General features: G+C 38.0%; 2 protein-coding genes across 4 annotated transcripts in view; both read left to right on the top strand.

The window, feature by feature from the left end:
* The window catches only part of LOC120420590 (protein decapentaplegic), a 46,077-nt gene extending 35,683 nt beyond the window's left edge, over positions 1-10,394 (top strand). For 2 of the 3 annotated variants that reach the window (XM_039583666.2, XM_039583668.2), the window contains exons 2-3: positions 5,243-5,856; positions 9,084-10,394. In XM_039583666.2, coding sequence (XP_039439600.1) covers positions 5,243-5,856; positions 9,084-9,976 — 1,507 coding nt within the window. In that variant the 3' untranslated portion in view covers positions 9,977-10,394. Of the gene's footprint in view, positions 1-4,983; positions 5,013-5,242; positions 5,857-9,083 lie in introns of those variants that run through there. The other variant, XM_052708036.1, reaches the window with a different exon arrangement.
* Positions 1-27,954, top strand: part of LOC120420604 (proteasome maturation protein) — a 308,647-nt gene that overhangs the window by 18,500 nt on the left and 262,193 nt on the right. The gene's annotated exons all lie outside the window — the stretch shown is intronic.

Genomic DNA, 27,954 nt, shown 5'->3' on the forward strand with positions numbered 1-27,954 from the left:
CCGTGGAGGGTTGAAAAGCGCATGAAGGTAGACTTTGGGGCGACGGTGAATCGTGCACGCGGTTGGATAAAGTGTAAGCATGGTCAAAATGGTTCCTTTCTAATCGAGGCAGATCATTGATGTCGCTGTAAAGAAGTATAAGGTTTATTGAAACAGCGAGCTCAGAAAAAAAACTTCATAATATCATGTACACAGTAAAATATTGTGTAAATTGGGGAGGTGTAATTCTGGAAGATTGAATATTAACTATTTTATGATGTTATTTTACCTCAATTAAGAATGAAAGAGTGACATTACACCAGAAAGGTGTAAAATTACAAATTTTAAGAGTTAAAATTACACTTTTTCTGACATAAAAGATGCACCACTTCCCAGATGTAATACTACCATGATTTTTTTTACTGTATATTATTGAAATTTAAACTATGGGAACTTCAATGAATGCCGACTCGGTCCTAACCAGGTCCCAGCACCGAAAAGAACCTAATAAAAATAACTTTATGAAAAAAAAACTTCAATGAATGTGAAATGAAAAAGGTTCTCCTGAAATTAAAAAATGAATAATGATAATTTTAAATATTTCTTTATGTTTCTTTAATTAAATGCCAAAAATATAAAATGCTGTCCTCAACAGTTGCTATTCCTCAATTTTAATTATTGGTACTGACAAAAAAGATAATTTTTTGAATTTTAACTATACTATTTCAAATTATAAGAGCAGCGATTAACACGTACTGAACTCACTCTCATCAATACAAAGACACTCATCAATCGGATGACACTCACTGAATAATAACTATGAATAAAAAATGGTCGATTTCCGGATTTTTTGGGCGGAATTTCGGTTTCATTACTACATTTGCAGGTGAAATGTATCACGTTGAAAAATGTTTGTAAACAAAAAAAATGTATTCAAGTATTGATAATTTTTATGAAAAACTCATAAACTTATTGATGTTCTTTTGGAAGATCGTGTGAGATTCTCTATATCAGCGATTCTCAACCTTCTTCTAGGCTGGTACCCCCTGCCATGTAAATCAAGTAGGCCCGGTACCCCCGTTGAGAATCGCTGCTCTATATCAATAGCGAAAAATGAAAATTTGTAGATGATTCCAAAACTGAATAAGACAAATTATGGATTTTATTGGTGTTGAAATTTGCGATCAATTCCCTGTGGAAAATGTTACAAAATAATGATAAAATAAGATAATACTTAAATATTTCATGATCATCACATGAACATACATTGTTAACGATTTAAAGTATATTTTTGACATCGGGTTTTTCCTTTTTTACCCATTTTCATGTTTCCTGATATGAAAAATAGAAAGGAAGAGGGGAGCTTAACTACAAATTTCTCTGGAATTTTTAAATTTTGCATTTTAATTTATTATTTAGCTTAAAAATTGCCAAAACGTCAAAAATAATTCTTTCAGAGTCTTTTAAAATGTTATGATTTTAAAATTTAAAAAAGTACACAGGAAAATTTTATAATAGTATTTTTTTACATTGAAAATCGGACGCATATTTAATAGGGTGTTTCATCAAAACAAAAAAGTTCTCAGAATCAGGCAAACCGAAGTTCCCCTAGCAGAGGATACCCATAGGGACTCTCATGCCAAATACCAGCTCATTTGGTTGAGAATTGGCCTGTCCCCAGCGAGTTGAAATTTACATGGAAATTACTATGGGATTTTTGCGCTTTTCGTTCAATCGATTCTACAGGTCAGGGGACAACATGGATTCACTCGGAATAAAGACAGGTGTGTAGGGGATGTTCCAATGAACACATTCCAGAAGGAATCAGGATTTTCCATTCTGTCCCCAAGATGCGCATTGGATCGACGTCCGGTGTCTCCAAAACCAACGATTCATCCTTCAAAAGCATCGCATTTCCTTAGTATGCTATGACGGCTAGGTGTTATCGTCACTTGACAAATCAACGCTATTTGGGACATGCATAAAATGCTTAATATTTCCTGTTTGCCTTTTTTAAAAGGCTGTACCTCAGCAACCATTGCATTGGTCCAATCTTTAATGTTTTTGAGCAATTTTGCAGGAAATTTTCTGATCCTTCGAAAAAAATATTTTTGGTTTGGTCAAGCTCGATCATGGCTTCTTCAGATAAAAGAAAACATGTTTCAATCAAAAATATGACGATAAGTTGAAAATTTAAGCATTTTATTGCAAAATTTATTATTAGTCTAAATATCTAAAAATACAAAAAAATATAACTTGTTTTCCTCGTTTTTTCAAAAAATATTATTTTTGCCAAAAAATTGGCACCACTGCCCGATGAATTTTTACTAATGTGCAGGAAATTTTCTGATCCTTCGCAAAAAAAAATATTTTAGAGTTAGTCAAGCTCGGTCATGGCTAATTCAGATAAAAGAAAACATGTTTTAAACAAAAAAATATTTAAAGTGACGATAACTTGAAAATGTATGCATTTTATTGCAACATTGATTATGCATCTAAAAATACAAAAAAAAAATATAACCTTTTTTCCACGTTTAAAAAAAAAAATTTGCCAAAAAATTGGCAACACTGCCCAATGAATTTTAACTATTTTCTACCATTTTTTGTCTTTGTCATTTTATTATACAAAAAATAATTTTCTAAAATGACTTTCTTTGCGTTATTCATTATGTTGTGTCAAAAGTCGAGTCGGGCAAAGTAAGCTAAATTACTAACTTCAAGTCAAACTTTCACAGTTTTACAGCAAAATGCTCATAAATTGTATTATACTTTATAACAGATATGGTACTGTGCAAAGAATTTAAAAATATCTATGATTTTCTGTGTCTTTCTACGGTCTGCGATCCCTAAATTTAAAATTAGCAAAAAGCTATAAAGTGCCCTATTTTATAAAAAAAATCTAAAATGAACATTATAAAGTGCATTCAAAATAGATTACAATATATTGCAGTAGTTATTTTTTCAATGAAATTTTGATTTGTTAGCTATATTTTGTATGTTTGTGGTTAGACAAAAACTTGAAATAAAATAAGCATTGACCTTATTAGAATTTCTTTAAATTTATCATTCCCAGAAAAAGTTAATTACATCAAAAAGTGAATTTACATCGACTGATTTAAATTGAAAGTTTGTGGAAGTTTGTGGAAATTAATATTAAGATGAAAAAAAAAATTAGGATGCATCAGCGTTATTATCTACCTATAAAAATCGTGTCATTTGTTTGTTCAACACTTTTTCGAAATTCGTCAATTTCGTTCAACTTTCACACATCACAGGCACACCGTGACCTTCTCACACACACAGAAACCTGCGCCTCCCAAGGCAAATCGGCAAATTATCTATCTCGACCTAGTGTAGAAGACAGGTACCCCGAGAGAGAGAGAGCCATAAAATGCCCAGCAATAAAACACTTCTCAAGTGCCCTCTGCCCGGAAGATCCCCTGCAGCAGGTCACAATGGGCCAGGTCGAACTCCGTCAGAGCGGTCCTTCGAGGGGGCGGAGCACTCGAGTGAGCACCACGAAGGATCCATTCTGTGCTCCGGTGGTAAAAACCCACTTGTTGTGAGTGAAGTGCACCTGATTTCGGACTGGCTTTTCGGGCCGAACAGTGGGACCCTCTTGAGGAGAGTGGTGCCGTCCGGAGTGGCCTAGCGCTAATTATTAGCGATGGTAAAACTCTCGAAAAGTTTTTGTGTTTTTCGAAAAGCTTGAGGTAGTACAAAATTGGAAGTCGGTCGTGCTGAGTTTACCCGCAAAATTGGATTTTTGAAGTAGTTTTAAGTGCGTTAGCAGTTGGTTCGTTACGTAACTGTACCAACAGAGCGTTCGTGGAATCGGCGATTTTCACGATCAACTGCAACGTTATACAGGGATTTTCACGGGCACGACTTCTCGAGTCAAAGCCGCCACCGTGAAGTAGTTTTGAGCACGAGAACGCACGCGAAACGGTAAACAAATTAGTCTACGATTAGATCTAGGGTAAGGTATGCTTCTGTTGAACCATGCGGTGCGCTCGTTTGAAGGTTTCTGTCAAATCGATTTTGACAGTTTAACAAACGGTCAGACGGAATTTGTCAAACGAATGCACCATTATGATAGTCCAAAACTTGCACCTTCTATCCTTAATTTCTCATCAGTTTATGGATCTCTCAAAACAATCACACAGTGCCGTGCCAGCCACTGTGGCGGCCGCCATTTTGAAACACGTGGCAACCGGAATCAAAGACCGCACTTGGCCCTGAAAAGCGAAGCGTGTTGCAAATTCACAACTTCTGGGTTGTTGTTGAATCTTGGGACGACTGAAATTATCAATAAAATGTTGGATTAATCTACCGCAGTGCAACTGGAGCGTGATTTGCTTCAATTTTTGAAAGATTGCAGCGTAGATTTGCTAATTCGGCTTAAACAGCATCCAATTGTCAAAAAAGGGATTTTGACAGCTGTCAGTTGTTTGTCAATTCGCATGAATTTGATTAAGAAAGAAAATTTATTATGTGTAGTAAACTCTTCCAAAGGAGGTGAAATGGCAAATTTTTTATGTCGAGAGAAAAGAGAATAAAAAAAGTCTAATTCTCAAATGAAATGAGAAATGGTTGATCTTCACGCAGTGAAGAGAGCGCGAGCAAGATTTAAGTCTCTTGGTCACTCTCTCTCTTCAACGTCGTCCACTCATCAGGGCCGCTCTCTCACTCTCCTTCTCGTCGCATCGCCGACGCTCTCTTTCATGCGCTTGCTCATCGCATGCACTCACCACTCTCATACTCGGCAATGAGTACCGCTCGCAACAGTGTTGTCGTTTGCGTTGTTATTTGCACCAAGCGGACTTTCCAGGATCAATTAAGTTTGTTTACAAATATTAACGCAATGACGTCACTAATGAGGGGTGTTATCAGCAGTTGAAACGCTATAAATCCCCCGCTCATTAGAGCGGTGCGATTTAGTTTGCAATCGGTGGACAACGGGACAGGATCTTTGAAAATTTTCTTGAAGTTACATTTTGCAGTAGGACTTCTAGTTTGATGAACAGAGAAAGGTCTGCTTTTCGTTACTTTTTAAGTCGTAAAATTTTACCGACGTTTCGATCGGTCATCTTCAGGGTTAAAAAATGTGGTCTTTCTTGAAAAAAAATTGGATTCACGATCAATCCGTCGGTATAAATCGTAATTGAAACCAAATGGTTCTTTAGTTTTAAAGTAGCAACGTTTCGATTAAACTTCCTCAGGGTCTAATAACACTCTTCCCCTCTCTCTCTCTCTTTCGCAGAGCTTCAAACACGAACATGCACGCGTGGCTTTTTGTCCTCGCGGTGCTGGCGATTCTACAGGGTGTCACGCAAGTCGCTAGCACCGTTGAACAAACCTCCCAGAGGCCCAGCTCCCCAGCGGTATCCTTCATCCAGACAATCACATCGAGCAGTAGTAGTAGGAGTAGCAGTAGTGACATAAGTGACAATGTATCGACGCACAGTGACAGTGGTGTGGCGAAAAGTGAGCCAACAGTGGACGAAGATAGTGTAGGGGAGGCGCAGATCGGGGGTGAGCTGCGGGTGCAGCTGGAGCAGGACGAAGTCGTCGAAGCCAATAGTGATAGCAGTAGTAGCAGTAGTAGCAATAGTGATAGCAATAGTGGTAGTAGTGATAGCAATAGCCATAGTAAGCCCGATCCTGCAACGCTAGTCGAAATCGAGAAGAGTCTGCTCAGTCTGTTCGGGTTTCCCAAGAGGCCAAAAATTGATAGATCTAAGGTGGTGATACCGGAGGCGATGAAGCAGCTGTACGCCCAAATTATGGGCCACGAGCTGGACGACTCCGTCAACGTGCCAAAGCCGGGCCTCAACACGCGCAACGCCAACACCGTGCGGAGTTTCACGCATGAAGGTAAGAATCGCGATCAATATCTCAACCACCGCACTTCTAGCAGCTCTTCTAGCACTAGCTACTATCCCATCCAGGAGAACCTGTTTCGTGGCCAGCTGGCGGCCAAAGTCCGAGACGTCGTCGTTTTGCGACGGCGAAAGAAAAGTTGCTGCGCTGCAGTCTATATCTGATTTGCAAGCGAAACCAGATTTGCATGCGAGCTCAGCAACTCAACTCTTCACGGGGATAACTTTCCGATTTCGATTATTATACGGGTTGCCGGCCACCTGCATGCATCGGTCCAAGGTGGAGCGCGCGTGGGTGTACCGTCAGGTGTGTTACACTGTGGAGTTGCATGAAGGCATGCAATTCTGCTGAGACAGCTTCAGCGAACTAGTTCAACGCTGTCGCGAGGACTCGTTTGTTACAAAACGATATTTTGATTGCTACACCCAAACGAAAGTGTACTGACAACAAATGCATTACCATTTGTGTTGAACTTTGTGACAACCAATCAGCTGTCACAAATACTGCTTAATCTTGATCTTCGAGCTGTCATTCTTCGAATATCGTTTATGTCAAAATGTCATTTTAGGTCACAACACATTTTCCACAAAACTGTTGAGAAATGTTCAAAAAACGAAACTAACCTCAAACAAATCACAAACATCTACGACACGATCGCGATCGTGCAAAATTTACCGCTACCAGCACGATCGAATGTCGGAACATCAGACACCCTCGAATCGCCGTTTGTTTACAGCAACGCGTCGTTTTGTTTCTGGCGTTGAAAGTGTGAATTGATCGCCACGTGCTTAACAATAAGCACAATCAAAACAAACGCGCAGGTTTTGCGGCTTTGCGGTTTCTGCTCGATCGTGCAGTGAATCTTTTGTTGAAATTACGCCGTTCTGAGTTGTTTTGGTGTGTTTCAGAATTTGAAATTAACTTCCAATTGATGGTCCAAAACCCTCCATTTGACGAACTGTCACTTTGACAGCGTTCTCGCGAACACTTTACGCCAAATCAAAACAAACGAGGGACAATGCGGACAGAGCGGATTCGCTAGTTTTAACCCCAACTGCTTTTTTCTACAATTTTCGAGCACGTGGCGTCATGACTTTGACAGCTGTCAATTAGCGAATGTTTATGTTCATAATGCGTAAAGCTTGACAGTTTGCAACGCTGAATGATCTTAGAGGTGAGGAAACATCAAACCTCCAAGTCGCCAAGTCAAGACGCGATCGCCTCTTTTCAATGCTTTTCAAACGTTGCGAAAAAAAGAAGATATTTTTCCGTGGAATATCTGTTTGTAAACAAACACAGGCGGCACAAGGTTCTGCAATCAATTCCCGCCATCTCCGCAGCCAATTCGTTGATGTTTACCACGTGTGCGGATTCGCCACCTCACTAACCTCACTTTTGGTGGTTGCCGGTGCGCGCGCGTGAAAGGAAAAGTGCATTAATTTCGCCGCGAGACGGTAACGGCGCAAATTTACGTGGAAAATTTGCATCTGGCCGGCTGCGGTCAAAGAACGCCGTCAAAGTTCGCCTAGACGGCGTTGTTTATTAATTAGCGATACACTGGACATTTTGCAGAAATTTGGAAAAGCCGTGGAGAGTGGTTTGGGGAAATTGCGCTACTGCGTACTTATAAGTGAGATCAAATCACGTGCTAATAACGTGTTGACGTTGGGGGTGTACACGGTTGATGCAAGTGCGTTAACTTTGAAATTTGGACTCTTGATCTGTTGTTGTTTATATAATTACGGTGACTTTAACCGAAATGAAGTCATTCGTCACTGATGAGACGCCTAAAATCTTGTGACGCTCTTCAGAAAGTTGGAATTTTTGAAACTTTTGACTTGGTGAGACGCTTAGAATTTTTGGAAGCTCTTCAGAAAGTTGGAGTCTTGAAACTCTCGACCTGGTGAGATGCTTTGAAATTTTGGAAGCTCTTCAAAAACTGATGAGACGCTTAGCATCTTGTGACGCCCTTGAGAAAGGTAGGAGTGTTAAACTCTAAAAACTGATGAAATGCTTAGAATCTTGAAAGGCTGCTCAATAATTTGGTAGTCATGCAACTCTTTAACTGATGAGACGCTTAGAATCATGTGACACTCTTTAGAATGTTAGTCTTGTAGTCATGAAGATCTTGAACTGATTCTTAGACATCTTGAGACGCTGCTCAGAATGTTGAGCATCTTGAAACTCTTGAATTGATGAGACGCTTAGAATCTTGGGATGCTTGAGACTCTTAAATCTTCGTGATTTTAAGACGCTTGTATTTTTGTTGGAATTCAGGAATTCTTGAGACGCTTAAAAATCTTTTTTTTTAACCAAAATGCCAATTACAACAACCAAGCTCATCAACCACACAGTACTCAGGAACTCCGCTGCAGACAGCCAGCAATTGGCTCATAACTCGAGCTTTTATCGCGGCGTACACTTGCCTTGGCAAGGCCGTTTCCACTTCTGGAGGGGGGGGGGCGGCCACGAGGTGTCGCGGACGCGTAAACGGCCTCAACCGGACTCGCAGTCGCAGAGATTGTGGAATTTTTGTGTTTTCACATTACCTTCAAGTGTGCGAATTAAGGTCACCGCACGGAGGAGTCGGTTCGAAAGGGACCCAAACCTGCCAACCGGGTCTACGGCGGGGGCCTTCGGATGATGCCGTAGAGATAGAGAAAGGGAGACTAACTCGGCCATTATTGCGCGTGGAGCTGTTCACAGGTGCAGCCTGAGGGCGCACGCGCGCGCGAGGAAGAAAGTGATTGTAGCCTCGTCGGGGGCCTGTCGGTGAGGTTTTTTGAGCAGGTCTGCACTTGGCATTCAATTCGACTGGGATTGAACATTTCGACTTTAACCCAACCAGACCCGAATTGGAAGGAGATTTATTGGAAATCTCAGTTTCAAACTGAAATACACCAGAAGCAACCCTCTCGCCCATTCTGCCAGGATAATTTACGACCTCGACGCTTCTACAGCTTGTCTGGCGGCAAGTCTTCTGAACTGTGCGCATCGAACGTTTCAGCGAGTGTGTTTATGTAATAAATCGATCGCGCGAGGTACCGGGCCAATCAAATAATCAAAACGTTAGCCGAAACAAAATAGCGCGAGGGCCTGGCAACGTGCAATGGCGTAGATTCGCAGTGATCACAGATGCTGGATTTAACTTTTTCTGCTTTAACTTTTTTTTAGTATTGAAAAATCTCTAACCAAAACTCTCTCTTTTTCTCTCCTTCCAGAAAGCCATATAGACGACCGCTTCCGGCATCACCACCGCTTCCGGTTGATGTTCAACGTCACGAACATCCCGCTCAACGAGAAGCTGCGGGCGGCCGAGCTCACGCTGAACCGGGACGCCATCGAAGGTGGCAGCCGGAGACGTGCCATGCCGGTGCACCAGATCCTGGTGTACGACATCATCCGGCCCGGCGTCAAGGGCAAACGGGCGCCCCGCTTCCTGTTGATCGACTCCAAGACGGTCCGAATCAACGAGAGCGCCCCAATCAGTGTGGACGTGCTGCCGGCGGTAGACCGGTGGATGCGCAACCCCAAGCAGAACCACGGCCTGTTCATCCAGGTGACGAGCAAGGGCAAGCGGAAGCAACAGCAGGCAGGGGGAGCAGCTCCGGAACATCACCACGTCCGGTTGCGGCGAAGCGTGGACGAGAGCCATGAAAAGTGGTCCCAAAAGCAGCCTCTGCTGTTCACGTACACGGACGACGGACGGCACAAGCAGCGACCCATCCGGGACGCGATCAGCAACGTAAACCGGGCGCGCCGGACGCCGATGCGGAATCGCCGGCGGAAGAACGGCAACGAGCTGTGCCAGCGGCGGCCACTCTACGTGGACTTTAGCGACGTCGGCTGGAGCGACTGGATCGTGGCACCGCCCGGGTACGAAGCGTTCTACTGCCAGGGCGACTGCCAATTTCCGATCGCGGACCATCTGAACACGACGAACCACGCGATCGTCCAAACGCTGGTCAACTCGATCAGTCCGAGCTACGCGCCGAAGGCCTGCTGCGTCCCGACCCAGCTGTCCTCCATCTCGATGCTCTACCTGAACGAGCAGAACAAGGTCGTGCTCAAAAACTACCAGGACATGACCGTGGTCGGTTGCGGGTGCCGTTGAACCCCACACTCCCACAAAAACCCCCTCCCTTGTACAGCAGTGCAAATAGCACTTACGATCGAGCGATCAACCGAGTGTGGTATCCTCTTAAAGAAGATACCGACGGACGACAAGCATCGACGGTGAATCGGCCGGGCCGCAGCACATGTTACGAAACGTACTAAGAGCGAGAGTGCGGAGCTAGGACTCCGCGCTCCAAATGTCATGTAAATTTTTTGAACCTTCAAGCGAGAAATGGTTAGGGACTTGTTGTTGTTGTTAGGCACACCCTAAGCACAGTTTAGGAGCACTCACTTAAGCAGCGAACACGACGCAACGCATTGTGTGTACAAAGTAAAACGATCAGTGTATTTTATACCTAAGAGAGCGAGACAGCAAACACTAGCGAACCAGCATCCTGTTTTGTACATACGAAAAAGAGAAAACAAAAAACTCCTAATTTAAACGTCTAGCTAATATATTTAACTACCGCCTAAGAATCCTGTGTAAAAAGAAAGCAAAAGAAATCCCTACCCCACCCTCGTCAAAAGCAAACAAACACAGCTCACCCACACAAACACCACCCCCGCCAGATTGTTTTATAATGTAAACGAACAATATTTGTTGGAGCATTATGTGTTTTTTTTTATTTATTTAGTACACGTTAGAGGGCATCAACACGCGCTTGAGTATAGTCGTTACAGTTACAGTTATGCAGAACAAAGTAAAATTACGAACGAACAAACCCCCTTCCCCCCACGGTCAGAGAAAATGCTATGCTGTTTTGATTATTTTTAAGGGTTTCCAACCATCTTCTTTGTAAATTTGTGTAATATACTAGTACCTGTGTCTGAAGGAAAAAAGTATTTATTAAAATAAATGGTCGAACATTGAGCGAGAAATAAAATTTTGTAAAATTTGTAATTCGAACAAAAAAAAGTATCATGATGTCCGTGTTGTTTCTTGCCTATCACAGTCCCTGAAAGTAATGTGAAGATCATTTGGATCTGAAATGTTTTCTTCAAGTCTTCTAACCTGCAATGAACGGTGGAAGGTCAAGTATGATCACCCTAACGGAACTGGTTTGTATGTAGCTAAGCTAAGCAATATATTTTTGTTTTTTTTTTCGATTTTCTGAGTGGGATGACTTCCCCCTTTTTTGTATCCAGCAAAAATCTTTCAGGATATCTTAAAACTTTGATTATTTTATTGAACTTTGAACCATTTGACTTCTGCGACCAATAAAGATTTTTGATTTAAAAAAAAAAAATCCATTTTTTTCGATTTTGTTGCAATGTTATAGGAAAATTATTGAGTTTTCATCAATATAATAAAAACTGGGAAACAAATGTGCTGCCTAAAGAGTAGGCAATATTTTTTGCAACACCGAAAACATCTTTTTCGTTTCGTTTAGCTTTAAAGCGTTGTTTTAATTTAATTATTTAGCCAATTTAAAATGCGAGCCATAATTTTAAAAATCCGCAATAATTTTCAATACGTTGAATGTTCTCACAAATGTTATACTCTATATTTTTAAACTCAGATCAATAGTTTCCAAGATATCAGCGATTAAAAATTGTGGACCGAATGGTTGCGTCTTTAAAACTCCGAAAATAAATTAATCAAAATAAGCATAGGACATCGTTTAAATTTTAATGTTAACTTAGTTTCAGTAAAAAAGTAAATTTTTAGAGATTTTAAAAGGTCCAATGACCGATTCTTAGCGAAGCTACACCAAAATGTCACTTTTTTCAATTTTCAATGTGATTTTTTATATGAAAAATTTCATTTTAATTATGATCTAATAATTGCAATGTGCTTTAAATGCGTTTTCTTATCTGAAATGCCAAAAATATTGACCAAATAAGGTCTGCAAGTCATTGAATGGGAGAGGAGTTTTTTCATAAATCTGCTCCTTTCGTTGTCCCGTCACGAAAAGAAATGGCTGGCAAAAACTCAAATCTCAACCAAATCTTTCAGTTCAAGGAGCAAAAGATTCGTTTTTCAATTTGTAATAATGTGTAGAAGAGCAAAAGTTTAAAAAAATCAATCTGGCAAAACTGTGTCGATTTTTTTGGTGTGCCTTTTAAAATTCCAGTTTTACGATGTTTTCCCGTCACGCTACATTTTCATTTCAGGAAAAGCACAGGTATAATATTGTTCATTATGCATGTCATTTCTATGTTGGAAAATCAATTATCTTTTCAAATATGTAATAACATTGGGGGTTTCTTCTTTAATTGTGCCACTACAGCCAAAACGCTGAAATAAACTTGGGAATTTTTTGAAAAGGAGCCGAAGAATCGGTCCAATAAACAAAATTTTGATTATTAGCATTTGGGGTGTTTTGAACCCGTCTTGTGTCAGGATTATCAAAAAAAACAAAAAAAAATGATTATTGGACCTTTTAAAAACGCAGATTTTTCTCGTTTTTGCGCGTGGCGCTTCGAAACACTTTATTTGAAAAATAAAATAAATTCGGAATCCTGTTAATGAACTCCTCCTCCTCATTTCAACCTTCAAAAACGGTATTTTAAAGTTTCAAACGACTTTTTAAAACTTTAGGGTAGATTTTTCGAACTCGACGCTATTTTTTAAACTAATCACCTTTAATTTGCGCTCAAGAGAGCTAAAATCGGTTGAAATACACGTAAGTTCTTCTAGATTCCAAATTCAACTTTATATCTAAAATATTCGGGGAAAATTTCGATACTTTCCATCAATACCTATTTAAAAAAATATAACTTGGTGAAAAACAAAACATCCGTCATACCCTATGGGCCAGTACTCCCAAGAAATGGGGTTAAGAAATAGCTTTACGAGCAGCATAACGACATGCAGATTATTAAATATTTACATAGCATTTTTATATGCACAGCCCCCAAATTTGTTTGAACACTTGTATGGAAAAATCAATTATGCAAAATGGCTTATTTGGACCTAAGGAATCGATGAACAAAGTACAACCAATAAAAAAATTTAAAAAAAATTACTGAATGTTAGAGAACAACTAAAAAAAAGTCACCATAAAACCTAAATGTACAGTTTTGGGGCACTAATGTCTAAAAAAGTTGAAGCAAATCGGATGAGGCAACTTATGACTTGGCTGAATATTAGGATAGTTCACGTGGAAATTGTTGGGATTTCAATCCAAGTAACAAGTGAGTCTAAAAGAGTTTAGTAAGTTTATCCCAAAACCCTTAAACCATTAATTCGAACGTAGCAGTTCATGGTAAAATTATTATGAATAGAGACATACGGAGTACTTCTAACATTCAATTCATTTTATTCACCGAAAAAACGATTTGACATTTTGTGTGATTGGCTGGTTCATAGAGATTGGGGTTCCTTCCAACTATTTCTTTTTAATTTACTGCTTAGTAACAGAAGGTTTATTAAATGCAAATAAACAAAAACTATGAAAAAATTGGCTCAAAAAAACAATAATTCCTTTTAGATCTTAGAATCTTAGTTATTTAAGTATAAGGTATCAACCTAACAAAATCCAAAAAATATTAATTTTAACTTTTTTGAAAAAAAAACCATCCTTAAATATGTATGATCAAAAATATAATATTTTTATCTATTTTCTTGACACATCTTTAAAAATATTATACACCAGTATTGCAGTATAACAAAACTGAACAGATTACGAGCAGATCAAACAGCTGTTTAAAAATATCACATTCGTGACTCACTAGATTTCCTCTCCATTCAGAATAAATTAGAACTCATAAAACGCATCTGATACAGATAAAGCCCGCCCTTCTTTCCATTCTCGAAGGCTAGAACAACGGGTGAGTCATACCTGAAATGGTCCATTTTCTCAAAACGAGCTTTCTCAAAACACGAGAATGAGTCACAAATTGGGGTGGGAATTCCCACACAAATCGCCATGCCTAGCACACCTTTTCGTGGGATTAATTGTAACATATTAACAAACGAACCTGCGATAAGACAACGAAGATTTGTTGAGAGCTTTTAGGAGCAGAGGCATCTAAGTTTATTGTTTCGCTTTTGTTTCGATTTCTTTAGGCATTCTTGCATGGCTGAAAACGTTAAATAATTTGATGTTATGTTCAGATTGTCAACGATTTAGCTTTCTTTGCTTTTATCAAATAGAATTGTGGAAAAAATCACCCGATACCATTTTAATTAGACAACTGCACAAAATGCAAACCACCTCTAAATACGGTTGTTCGAAAACAGCCTCAAGCCGACTGGCCAGATTAGAATATTCCGAACCGCGACTTCGGGAGCGCGGAAGGTACCCAATCAACCGAGCCTGCAATCATCATTACTTACGTGTTACAATTAACCGGGCCAAACACTATGTTTACCATAATTTAATACCTAATGCTAGTGGAACTGCTTCCAACACGTATGTACGGGGCTTTGCCTCGTGTGTGTATACCGTGGTGGAGAGTAAGTTTGAACCCTTGGAATATTTTACAAAATCTTGATTTTGACCACCAGCAGCGCTTTTCTTATCAATAGGTATGAAGTTTTTAGAGAAATCCTTATATGGTAAGATTCTGATGAAGAAATATGGAAGAAAGGGCTTGGAACCAATTTTCAAAGATATGATGAGGTTCAATTGCACCCCCTCTTACAGTCCTTAAGGTGCGATGTAACGCGCGAGCCGATTCGCCTGATGACGATGGAGGCTGATCATGCTAGGAGCTCTGACAAACAGTCTCCGATGGTAATCCAGTTTCGCCGCTGTTGTCGATTGCTACTTTAGTTAGTCGGTACAACTATCGCCACTCGAACCCGTTCTAATCACACAAGTGTGTGACCACACGAGGCAAATGACAGAGGGAGCAACAAAAATAAACCGCAAGTCTTGTCATTTTCTTGGAAAAGTAACTTTATTAACACCAACTAACCTCAGCTCCCTCCCCCCTCGTTCCTCCACTGATTCAATGTTAGTCGCAGGATAGTCCACGACACACGAGGTGTGCAAGCTGCAATTTGCAACTTCCCTTCGCACGGTTCGCAACGAACCCTTCTTCAAGTTCTGTCTCTTTAGTAGCGGTTCTACTTTTCGCCGTTTAATCACCGTTTTGCTGGGAGGAATTTTAAATATAGACTATTTTTAGCCGCTACCCCGTGCGTCCCAATCACAACACACAGTTATGCACACCTCGTAAATGAGTTAATTACACGTGCGAGGATAGACCGCCGGTTCGAGGAGAATTGATTATTTCTTAAGTGTTCTGACCGAGATTAGAACTGCAATTATACGAGGCAAAGGAGAACAAAAAAAAAGAACTGAACCAACCTATTAAACTTTTAATTGGTATCGCGAAAATATGTGCATATTAAACCAGATGACAACAACCGCGGGGGAGCTCGGATTTCATCGTCGGCGTTCCTGACCCAGAGCCATGTCCAGTTGCCACCAACCGCTAAAGCTGTGCTTCAGATCATTGCTCAATTACATTTATTGCAAGTTCGTGCTGAAAAAAATCTGAGTCATTCTGCTCAGAATTATGTGGAACGCATTATTTGAAAGTGCATGCTGAAAAAAGATCTTGCAAACAAATGTTAATGACTGTGGGTCAAATAAATTTTGCACTAAAAATTGATTTATACGCCATTAACCTTAATCATATTACAGCCATTTATTTGTTTTAAGAGCAGAAATTTGAATAACTCGTCAAATTTGAGCATTGATGCAGGTCAGTGGCTTAGTCTTGGTATTGTCAAGTTAAAGTAAATTACCTACCCCACTAAGAAAATGCCCGCACATATTTATACTAACAATATTCTTCTTAAAATCCTGAAAAAAAAATTACTAAATACTATGTATGTATGTATGTATGATCCCCATACCCGCAGGCAACTTGGTCCTGGAACACATGTGAGCGCTAGGTGAACAATTCGATCATCTTTTACTCCGCAATCTGTACACCCACGTGCATAAGTTTTTTTGCACGAATTTTAGTGCTACAAATACCGGCGCATAGATCAAAATGGGTTCCCTCTTCCCTCCCCAAGCGCCGGAAATTTGTAGCGGGTGTAGGGACACTTCGCATAGACGCCCTTGCTCCCATCACGTCACTGAGGGTATGGAGCGACGAGAAATTAATAAGCATGCCCCCTCAGTCGAACCTTCATTAGAGAAGCAGGCAATCCACAACTCACAGCGAACGACCAAGGGAACACCCTACCACGTATATAGTAAAATGGCGTAGTTGTCTTCATTGGAATGTATGAATGTTAGAATTGATGAAAGGGTTATTTGAAAAAAATAATGGAAAGCTCTCACCAAAAACACGCAATCTTCAAAAACAGCTTCACTCCAATCGTTTCGCCACGTTCCACATGAATCTTTAGATTTCTTGAGTTCTTGTCTTGAATCTGCCTTGATCAGCAGAACTTCCGGCAGTAGACCTGATCCAGCACGATATACAGCAAGCACCACACGACTTTGAAGTGCTTGGACGATGATCATCACCCCTACCTTCGTCAGTTATTCTTGATTGACGTTGTTGTCGGTAAGGATCAGCCATCAAACACGTCCCCAACGCCGTCCTGGATGTTATGTTGCAGGAACTTGACCCACAGGAACGCTTGAGTTAATGGCCACTTCGCAATTGTTGTTCCTGCGGCCTGCCTTTCTTGTTCCGTTGTCGTAGGGCCAAATTTCTCAAGTTCCATTTGAAAAAGCTTCCAAATTGGTTCCACCACTTCCACTGTAAATGACTGGCACCCGAGAAGTATCGAGAACTTCGTATTTTAACTTATTTCACTCATTTTAAATAAAATTTAAAAATTATCGCAAGGTCGAAAATGACAGCAAACGAAAAATGCGTCCGACCACAGGCACAGATTGCTTCGATCCCTCTGAAAAAAAAAAAAAAATTACTAAATACTGAGCATTAAATAAAAATCGTCGTTTATGTAGGTTTCAAGAAACAGCACTTTTAAGAACATAAATAATGTCATATATCTTAAATAAATGACTTTCAATGATGTTTCTGAATAAATAGCCCAGAAATAGCTAAAGATATTTTGACGTTTCTAGAAAATCACGTTAAAATATTTGACCTTTAGGCCGATGTAAATATTTTTTTGCAAAAACATAAAAAAATATGAGACATGAAATAACAAGCCATAGTCTCAACATTTGAATGCAAAAAGTGTTTTAAAATGCATTTTACACTAGTTCAGTTGTTTTGCAATCATTAGTTTTCAAAAAATGTAAGATTTGACGAAAACAAAAAAAAATGCGAAAAAAAAACTTTTTGCGATACTTAACATCGAAAGTTTAAAAAAAAAAACAAAATCAACCCAAACATGCGAAAATTGTAGTTTATGCAACAAGTTGCAAAAAGAGGATTATTTCAGCACGACTCGTACATTTATCCAACGAGGTTCACCGAGTTTGTTTCGTCGTCCAAGAATGACAGGAAAATTAAGTAGTTTCACGACGGAATTGCAAAAATGATTTTTAACACAGGGGAATGCATTTTAAATCAATTTAGGCTGATTTCATTTAAATTTCCATTGAAGTTTCTTGAAACAAATTTTTTTTGCCCCCTGATTTTTCGGGCCAACTTTGAAGGGAGGTGACAAAAACTTTAAATAAAATTTGAACCAGCCTTAATAATTAAAAAAAAATAGGACACGCAATATCAACAGTAAAACAATATGTTTTAAATCTAAAAATCCGAAAGGTTTTATTTGTTTTAATGGAGCATAGCCACCGCAAGAATAACTTTTTTTTTCTGAAGAATTGCTACATAATTGAACTTTTTTTACAATCACATTATTTTAATGTTGGGTTCGAGATTAAAAAAACAAGTAAGTTTCAAGCAAAAATGCGAGTTTTATTCAAAAACCTTTAAAATATCAGTGAAAAAAGAAATCAATAAACATTTCATGAATTCTAGAAGAATACATCATTTTTGTTTACGCAACAACCCAAATATCTCAGCTAATATTAAACAAGCAAATCAATACATTTCATGCACAATAAAAACACTTAAAAAAATAAAATTGTAAAAACACGATATCCAACATGGAAAATTATCCCAAGGGCATAACATCTAATCTGCATAGCTGATTGTCACATTTTGTTTGCCTTCGTTACTGAAAAAGGATTTAAAGAGTGTTTTTTGTAAGAAAACTCTTCTTGTTGTATATTTTCAAGATATGTATTTGAAAGCCATGTTTCACTTGATTGAAATTTAAACAAACCTATCAAAACTAATCAACATACAAGTTTAAATTATGTTTTAAAGCCTTTAAACTAAATTTATGATAAGATATCAAAAAACAAATATCCATTGGCCAGATAATTACAAACCATATATATTTAAGATATATACTTTAATACTCCATCCAAATATATTCACTGTTTTCAACATTCCTGCCCATGGAATGATCATTAAAAAAAGTCAGATTGAAGAAGTTGATTCTACAACATAGTTCAAAACAAATTTTCTTTTACTGTAAATACTGCACAAAATCGTAATACAGTCCGGTCTTGATTATCCGAAGTCTTGAAAGGGTTCGTTCAAAAATTACGTCAATGAATAGGGGGAGGGGGGGGGGGTCTGAGGTTTGTGAGAGCCCATGTTAAAGTTTAGGAAAAGTGCGTGACAGGGGGGAGGGGGGGGGGGGTCTGAAATCCCTAAAATCTCTGGACGTAATATTTGAACAAACTTAAAAAAAGTAATTCTGGATAATCTAATCATTTTTTCATTGTCCTATTTTGAGTCGTTGAGTTTTGTAATGACCCCAAAAATGCTCCAAAATCATCCGGGAAGCTCCAAAATAATCCAAGTTGGGGGTTGATTTGGTGGTGAAAAATAATGAGAATGTTCATTTGGTTTGGAGCAGGTAATAAAACACCCCAATTTGAAAAAAAAAATACAGTTTTGAAATTTGTTGAAACTAGTTTTGTTTATAAAATTATCGATTTATATTGAATTTTATACTAAATTCGAAGCACGAATCACAAGTTTTCACATTTTACATGAAATGTGTTCAACCGAAATTGCCTATAAATTTGAAGATTTTTTTTAATTGTGTTTCAAAAACACATATTATCTATTATTTACAAACTCATTTAACCTTCTCCTAGTGGAAAATTGTCCAGAGAATCAGAAAATGTATTCCGTTTTCCGATTCAAAATCATGTTCATTGAGAAAATCATGACACTTTGAGAAGTTTAAAAAATGACTTTCATCAACATTTTCTTAACTATAGGTAACTAACTTTTTAAACTTTTCAAAATTTTATGAAAAGTTCTTTTTGAGGTATTTTGAACACTTCTCTACCATGGTCAGTATGATTCTAAACAATTACGTACTTATTTTAATTGTACTCTACATTTTGCGGAAAAATCGCAAACCTATCAAAGTCACCCCGGCTATCAAAGTCACCCCGTTTTACGGTATATGTTCGATAATAAGCTATCCTAGTATGCCTACATACTCAAAATTCTCAAAAATGATTAGATATCAATTTGACGGGCATTTGAAAAACCTATCAAAGTCACCCCGAGCTATCAAAGTCACCCCAGTTTACGGTACTTGAACTTCAGATGATCTTCGAATTATCGTAGCTTTGGATAATCGAGTCTGGACCGCATTTAGTAAATGGCATTTACATCAAATTCGAGATAAGCGAACTCACATTAACAACAAATTAAATGAACTCTAGTCTGAAATCAATTGCTAATAAAATTGATGGCTAGACGATGTTGAATTTACTGGATTTATTTCAAACTTCTAAAAAGTTACTTGAAGCTTGCAAACGCTGACGATGACGACGATTCTGCTGCAGACGTGCCGTCTCCAAGCTGATTCGCATCTCATCCCCATTCTGAATGGACTTCCAGCCTCGTCAAGAGCACTTCACCGGAGCTGAAAACGGTTATGATCATCCAAGATTGTTTGCCCAATCGACTAATCAAGTGCCTCGCCGTGAGCGCTTTGTTTCTACAAAGTGTTAATTCAGCGCGCTGCAGAAATTCCAGGAATTCCTCGAAACTTCAACAGCGCGTCCTCATTCTTGCCGTTCGAGCGTTCGTTGGGTAATTTCATCAATCACTCTCGCGCTCAACATGACCACTAAAGCTCACTCACTCCAAGTTGTTTGTTTTTCCTATAAAAAACTTCTTCACGCCTCTCCAGAAGAAGGATTCAACGCAAGCCACCAGGCCTCAAGAGTGCTGATCAGAGCGCAGAAGAGCCCATCGAGCAGCAGCCGATCTTCGGTACATATGGCAACCAGTGGAATCTATCCGACGGCGGGAGTTCCTAGGAAAGGCCTCTTTTCGTCTAAACAACCACGCAGAAAATTCCCAAGAAAACACCATCCAGTCAAGATAGCGAAGAAACAGGTCAGGAATTCCCGTGCATTGATGGATCTCAAATTACGGGCAACGAGAAAAAAGTCTCCGACAGTATGTAGCATTCATGAAAGCCGACGGATAATAATCAACGGCTGTCTAGGGGCCTCTTTCCAAACAATGAAGGAGTCAAGCTGTCTGGCGAAAATTTTAACCTCTGACTCGAGGCACGCTGCCATGCAGGACGGGCCACATGTTAGCTAGTGTGACTTCAAGTGCCATGATGCCATGCCAGTCATATTGCCGCCGACAGGTTTCTGAAGAGCTTCGGGGTGAGATCATCACGACAGTTTTGCCGGTTTAGCTCAAGGAATCTCCGGTTGAGGATTTCAATTGCTTTTTAAATAAAGGAAAAAAATGATAATTGATTGCTTGTAGATATTATATTATGAATTACTCAAGCAAACAGATATGTGATAATAAATTTTTTTGTGGCATTTGGGTTGCATTATGCGAGTTGGTGGTTTCTGTGACACCAAAACATTCTTGCTTCGACCTGAGTTATCCGCTGCAAGTGTTGATTGGTCAGTCAAATGTTCCATTGGCACCTGTATCTGCATTGATCTGCCATTACTCGGAATATTCCACTCTTAACCTGTTCGTTTGACGACGTAGGCTTGCCTGCCAGGCACACTTGCGTCAATCGTCGTACTCGAGATAGCTTATTGCGCGCTCTTGCGGCCAAGTGTAATTGGCATCGTCACGGTTGTTGTTGTTGTTCAACCTTACAGCAACAACAAAAACATCATATCCAGCACCGCCGTCTCCATAATGTCTAGAAGAGTTCGAACAACAATAGCAGCAACACTATTGCCGTTGGCCGTTTTCTCGCACCTGTACGACGGTGCGACATCCGAGAAACCGCAAAAACTTCAAACCTTATATTGACAGCCATTTGTCTTAAGTGCACGATTTGCATAAACAAGCGTATTGAAAGATTTGACCTTAGGAACCCCCTCTTGCCTGTAACTGCGACGAATGCCAGTCGAATCTGTTGATGCTGGAACTCCCTCTCGGGATAGCAAGCAAACAGGGCAAACTTTGCATATCTTTAGCACGATGGAATGAATGGTATTTGGCGGCACGGCCAGCGCTGTGGTTTTTACTCATTTGAATTAGAAAACAAACATATCAATTTTTATTTACAATTCAAATATCTGCTTTTTTGCCAGTAACCCTCCGCAGACCCTGACTGAAAAAGTTTGATAAGTTCGTGGAATCTACTGTATGAGATGACATAAAAAACAATCCGATCAACAAAGTCAAACAATAAAATTGAAAATAAAAGTACTTCAAAAAACTATATTTTGCTAATTCAACTTTTTAGTAATAAAAAATCAAATCGTGAAATTGGAAAACTTATTTTTCATGCATCAGTTTTTTTTTCTAAAAAGTTGTAATCATAACCTACAACTTTGTTGAGAACACCAAATTGATAAGAAGATCCCTTCTTAAGATACAGATTATTTAATATTCACATGTCCATTTTGTATGTTCAGTCCGCAAAACAAAATTGTATGGAGACGTAGGAGCAATTCTCTAAAATTTCGCAAATCGGCTGTTTTATAGTATTTATGCCTTATGTCCAATTAAGCCATTTTGTATTATAAGTTTCTTCATACAATTCTCCAAACAAATTTAAGGGCTGTCTATAAAATAGTTCTAAAGAAACATTCGAAAATCAAAATTACTTATTTTTTAAATATTTTTTATCACAAAACAATCGATTTTGACAAACTTTACTCCCTTCTATTTCTTTTTTTTTCATTTTTAATACGTCAAAAAGTACCAACATTTGAACTTTTCGTTTTACCTTCGTTTTGGAAATGTATCGAAAATGCACACAAAAAATCAAAACATAATTTTTAGCTGTAAAATTAATTTTTAACTCGAAAAATATTTTTATAAAATTTTGATCTTTTTTTATTTAAAGAAATAGTGTCCATGCTTGTCCATCTTTGAAAAAAATATACATACAGTAGCCTGTCCCATTTTGAGGTCATGTCGAGGAATTTCAGGTGCTCACTTCTTAAATGATAGATTATGATGTTAGGAACAATGTTTTCTTAGACAAGAAAAAATAATAAAATACTTTCTCGCACCCCCTAGTCGATTTACTGAAAAAAGTCACTTTTTTGAACAAATTTTCTAAAATCGCTTGGAATCAATACAAAAACTGTTTCGATCAGGTGTGTATTATCTTCAAACGATAGGTTTTTGTCCATAGATTAAGATGCACTATCAATATTGGACGAAAATTTAAGTTTTTGGACTCTCCCAGGCGGATTTGTGTCGAAAAAATCGCATTTTTTCGAAACTTTTTTCAGAAATGTTCATTTAATTTAGGGTAGCCTATTTTTCCCAGTGAAATCAATACATGCAGCTTGTAGGAAATTTCATGGCGAACATTTTTCCCTCTGAGAAAATGCAATTTCGACACTCCAGAGCCGAGATATTTGAGTTTTAGTGAGGAAAAAAGTGTCAATTTTCAAAATTTCTCAGAATTCAGAAGCAAGGCCTACTAATTACACGATGTAGCAAGCATATGTCTCAAAGGTCAGGGTATGCTTTTTATAGTAATTTTGGTCGCTGAATCCGAATCTGAAATCAAATTTCGTGCAAACAGTGATGTTTTGGAGCTACACCCTTTTGGAATGTTATTTGCGTGTTTAAGAGGCAGTTTTTGTAAATATTGCTTGGTTTGTTCTAGAGGTCGTATCAAGGTGCTCCAATTTGGATGAAACTTTCAGCGTTTGTTTGTCTATACATGAGATGAACTCATGCCAAATTAGGTTTTACACCGTGACGTCATTTGACAGCTCGTGTGCACTGTTTACATGGTCTTCGTCGATTGTCGACGAATTTCCCCGAACAAAATCGATGACCGCATCGAACTGTGCAAAGTCCATGTAAACAGTGCACTCCTTTCTAACCTCCAAATCGAGTCGGCGTAAAACCTAATATGAGCCCTCTAAGACAAAGGGAAGTGGGGTAAAACGGGCATTGAAGATTGAGGTCCAAAAAACATAAAAAATCTTAAAATTGCTCGCATTTAAGTAAAACTTCATCAATTCCAACTATCTTAGATGCATTTGAATGGTCTTTTGAAGCACTTCAAAATGAGCCATAAACATCCAAGACTGGTTTAACTTTTTCTCATAGCTTTTGCAAATTACTGTTAAAAATTGTTTTTTTTTTAAACCTCAATATATTTTTGCAACAGCCTCCAACACCCATACTCTTTTAGTTCAAGTTAGGGAATTTCATGGACTATAAGCCTACGGTGATAACTTTTTTGGCCAATCGCAGTTTTTCTCATAGTTTTTCGATTTTTCTATAACAAACATTTTACAACGTTAGTTATTGTCCTGTAGGCATCCATAGCAGCACTTTTTAGTCTCACTTTTGTCATATTCGAAATCCTCGGAAAATTCAAACTTCAATGCCCGTTTTACCCCACTTCCCTTTGTCTTAGAGGGTTCATATTTGGCATGAGTTCATCTCATGTATAGACAAACAAACGCTGAAAGTTTCATCCAAATCGGAGCACCTTGATACGACCTCTAGAACAAACCTAGCAATTTTTACAAAAACTGCCTCTTAAACACGCAAATAACATTCCAAAAGGGTGTAGCTCCAAAACATCACTGTTTGCACGAAATTTGATTTCAGATTCGGATTCAGCGGCCAAAATTACTATAAAAAGCATACCCTGACCTTTGAGACATATGCTTGCTACATCGTGTAATTAGTAGGCCTTGCTTCTGAATTCTGAGAAATTTTGAAAATTGACTCTTTTTTCCTCACTAAAACTCAAATATCTCGGCTCTGGAGTGTCGAAATTGCATTTTCTCAGAGGGAAAAATGTTCGCCATGAAATTTCCTACAAGCTGCATGTATTGGTTTCACTGGGAAAAATAGGCTACCCTAAATTAAATGAACATTTCTGAAAAAAGTTTCGAAAAAATGCAATTTTTTCGACACAAATCCGCCAGGGAGAGTCCAAAAACTTAAATTTTCGTCCAATATTGATAGTGCATCTTAATCTATGGACAAAAACCTATCGTTTGAAGATAATACACACCTGATCGAAACAGTTTTTGTATTGATTCCAAGCGATTTTAGAAAATTTGTTCAAAAAAGTGACTTTTTTCAGTAAATCGACTAGGGGGTGCGAGAAAGTATTTTATTATTTTTTCTTGTCTAAGAAAACATTGTTCCTAACATCATAATCTATCATTTAAGAAGTGAGCACCTGAAATTCCTCGACATGACCTCAAAATGGGACAGGCTAACATACAGTTATGCCTCGTATTTTTCTGTATTTTGAAAATGCAATGTTTCTCGAAAAAATACAAATTATTGTTATTGCAATATGGGTATCAAATATTCGGGATTTTTGTCATACATTTCGAATGTAATGACAACATTTTTGAAAATACTCAAAATCATTCACGATACTACGTATTTTTTTAAAAATACTAAAAATTTCAGTTTTTCACAATATGGGTACCAAATGATAGGGATTTATTCATGCATTTTGAATGTAATAACAATATCTTTAGAAAATACTCAAATTTTCCCAAAACTACGTATTTTCGAAAAAAAAATACTCAAAATTTATATTTTTACAATATGGGTATCAAACGATTGGTAATTATTCATAAATTTCAAATGTGATAACAACTTTTTTGAAAGTACTCAAAATTTTCACAAAACTTCGTATTTTCGAAAAAACACACAAAATTTAAGTTTTTCACAATATGGGTATTAAATGATCGGTTTTTTTTTCATACATTTCGAATGTTACAAAAACATTTTTAGAAAATACTCAACATTTTCACAAAACTACGTATTTTCTTTAAAAAAATACTTAAAATTTAAATTTTTAACAATATGGGTATCAAACGATCGGAATTTTTCATACATTTTGAATGTTATAACAACATCTTTAGAAAATACTAAAAAATTTCACAAAACTACGTATTTTCCAGAAAAGACTCAAAATTTTCAGTTTTATGAAAATCTCAAATATTGACAATTTTTTTTCGAAAAAACGTAGTTTTGTGAAAACGTTCGATATTTTCAAAAAATGTTGTCTGTACATTGGAAATGAATGAAAAATTCTCGATCATTTGATATCCGATCCCGATCATTGAATTTTTTTTCGAAAATGCGTAGTTATGTGAAAATTTTGAGTATTTTCATTGAAAAAATGAAATTACATTCGAAATATATGAAAAAAAAACCTGTTCATATTGGGAAAAACTGAAATTTTGTGTTTGATTTCAAAAATACGAAGTTTGTAAAAAAAATATTATTTAAAAAAATGTTCATGCATTCGAAATGTATGAAAAAAATCGATTGTTTGATGCCTTATGTTAAAAGACTGAAATGTTGAGTATTTTTTAAAAAAAAACGTAGTTTTGAGAAAATGTTGAGTATTTTCAAACAAAATTTCACTACATTGGAAATGTTTGAAAAAAAAACGATCATTTGACATCAAAATTGTGACAAAACTAAATTTTGGAGTATTTTTTTGAAAACACGTAGTTTTGTGGAAATTTTGAGTATTTTCAAAAAATGTTGTTATTTCATTCGAAATGTATGAAAAAATCGCGATCATATGACTGAAAAAAAATACGCGATAAAAAACTGAAATTTTGAATTCGAAAATGCGAAAATGCTGTATTCGAAAAGCTGAGAAAATTCTCTATCAGTTTTGTAATTATATTCCATTCTCCCAATTTACAATTTTTTCTTGCTGCGCGAAATTCTCAACTATAGTCGGTCTCTATCTCGTGTTTACACAATCCCGTATGACATACTCTTTTTCTCTATCATTTCCGCATTCACAATCATACCCCATCAACCCCAGTCACGAAATATTCTAGCAGAACCAGCCCGCAAGAATCCTGCTAGAACGGTGGAACATTTCTGTAAGAATATCCAGCTCTGTTAGAACTCTGCTAGAATCCTGCTTAAACGTCGTGACTGGGACAGAGCGCAGCCACAAAAGCCCCTCTCACGTTAATTCATTGCGGTGTTCTGAGAAAATGAAAGAATCTTTGGCGAGTCTGCGAGAACGTGGACAAAAAGAAGGCATGAAAGAAAGAGAATGCTCTCGCTGGTTCCAACGCAATAAAAGAGGAGAACTCACTAGCTATAGTGACACAGTCGCTATACCCTCTGATTCTTTGGTGCAAGGATCATCAAATGATAGTTTTTTTTTCAGTCACTCATTTACAACACTGAGCCGTATTGTTATACTGATTTTGGTAGATCCGTGTTAGATCACGAACTGTCAAAAATCTATCAAATCATCTACCACATTGATCACACAAAAAACTGTGGTAGAATAGTATTCACCGCGATCAATTTTTACAGTTAGAAAATCTACCACAGTTGATAAAAATAAGATATACAATACGGTTCTGATTAGAATTTCAATGCTAAAAATAATTTAGAAAAGTTTCAATGAATTATTTCACATATTAAGTACAGTCATTTGATTTTATTTTTGAATAGTTTTTGGCATTGACTTGATGTAACGAATCAACTAATAACATAGTTTTGACAATTGTTACGCAAAGTTATGTCCATGCAATTGATTTTAAAATAAATTATTATGAGTTTTTTAGATTTCGAAGTATGTATGTATGTATGTATGTATGATCCCCATACCCGCAGGCAACTTGGTCCCGAAACACATGTGAGCGCTAGGTGAACAATTCGATCATCTTTTACTCCGTAATCTGTACACCCACGTGCATAAGTTTTTTTGCACGAATTTTAATGCTACAAATACCGGCGCATAGATCAAAATGGTTTCCCGCTTCCCTCCCGAAGCGCCGGAAATTTGTAGCGGGTGTAGGGACACTTCGCATAGACTCCCTTGCTCCCATCACGTCACTGAGGGTATGGAGCGACGAGAAATTAATAAGCATGCCCCCCTAGTCGAACCTTCATTAGAGAAGCAGGCAATCTACAACTCACAGCGAACGACCAAGGGAACACCCTACCGCGTATATAGTTAAATTGGCGTGGTTTGTCTTTATTGATCTGAATGAATGTTAGTATAAGTGAAAGAGTATTTTGATATTTATATAGGAAAGATCTCACCAAATAAGAAAAACTTCACGGGTTGGTCCATCCCGACCGATTCGCCACGAGTCTTCCAGCTTCCAGCATAGAAACAGATCTCGCCTGAACGGATACTGCTGGGGTGTTGATGTGCTGCTGCAAGCCTTCTTTAGAAATCGATCCTTGTTCCAAATCCAACAGCTCGCTGGTATTGATGAGAGCTCGCAGTTCCCGTCACCTTCTGGGGTAGCAATCGCCCCGACGAATCGTGGAAACCGTATTTTCAATGGCACCATCCCGTAATTTGCCTTCAAATTCCACTACACCACACTTTTGTTCTCAAGTTCTAGATTTTTTTTCACAAATTGACAGCGAGAAAAATTTTGAACGTCCGAACCCGCGCACAGGTTGCTTCGATCCTATGAGTTTTTTAGATTTCGAAGTGATCAAGAATTCTAAGTGTTATCTTTGTCATAGAGCAATTCTTTAAATCTAGAAATCTTGTTTTTTCTTTCATAGAATTTCAAAGAATGCCCATCCAATTTC

The sequence above is a fragment of the Culex pipiens genome, chromosome 2 (assembly GCF_016801865.2).
Source record: "Culex pipiens pallens isolate TS chromosome 2, TS_CPP_V2, whole genome shotgun sequence".
Taxonomy (NCBI): Eukaryota; Metazoa; Arthropoda; class Insecta; order Diptera; family Culicidae; genus Culex; species Culex pipiens.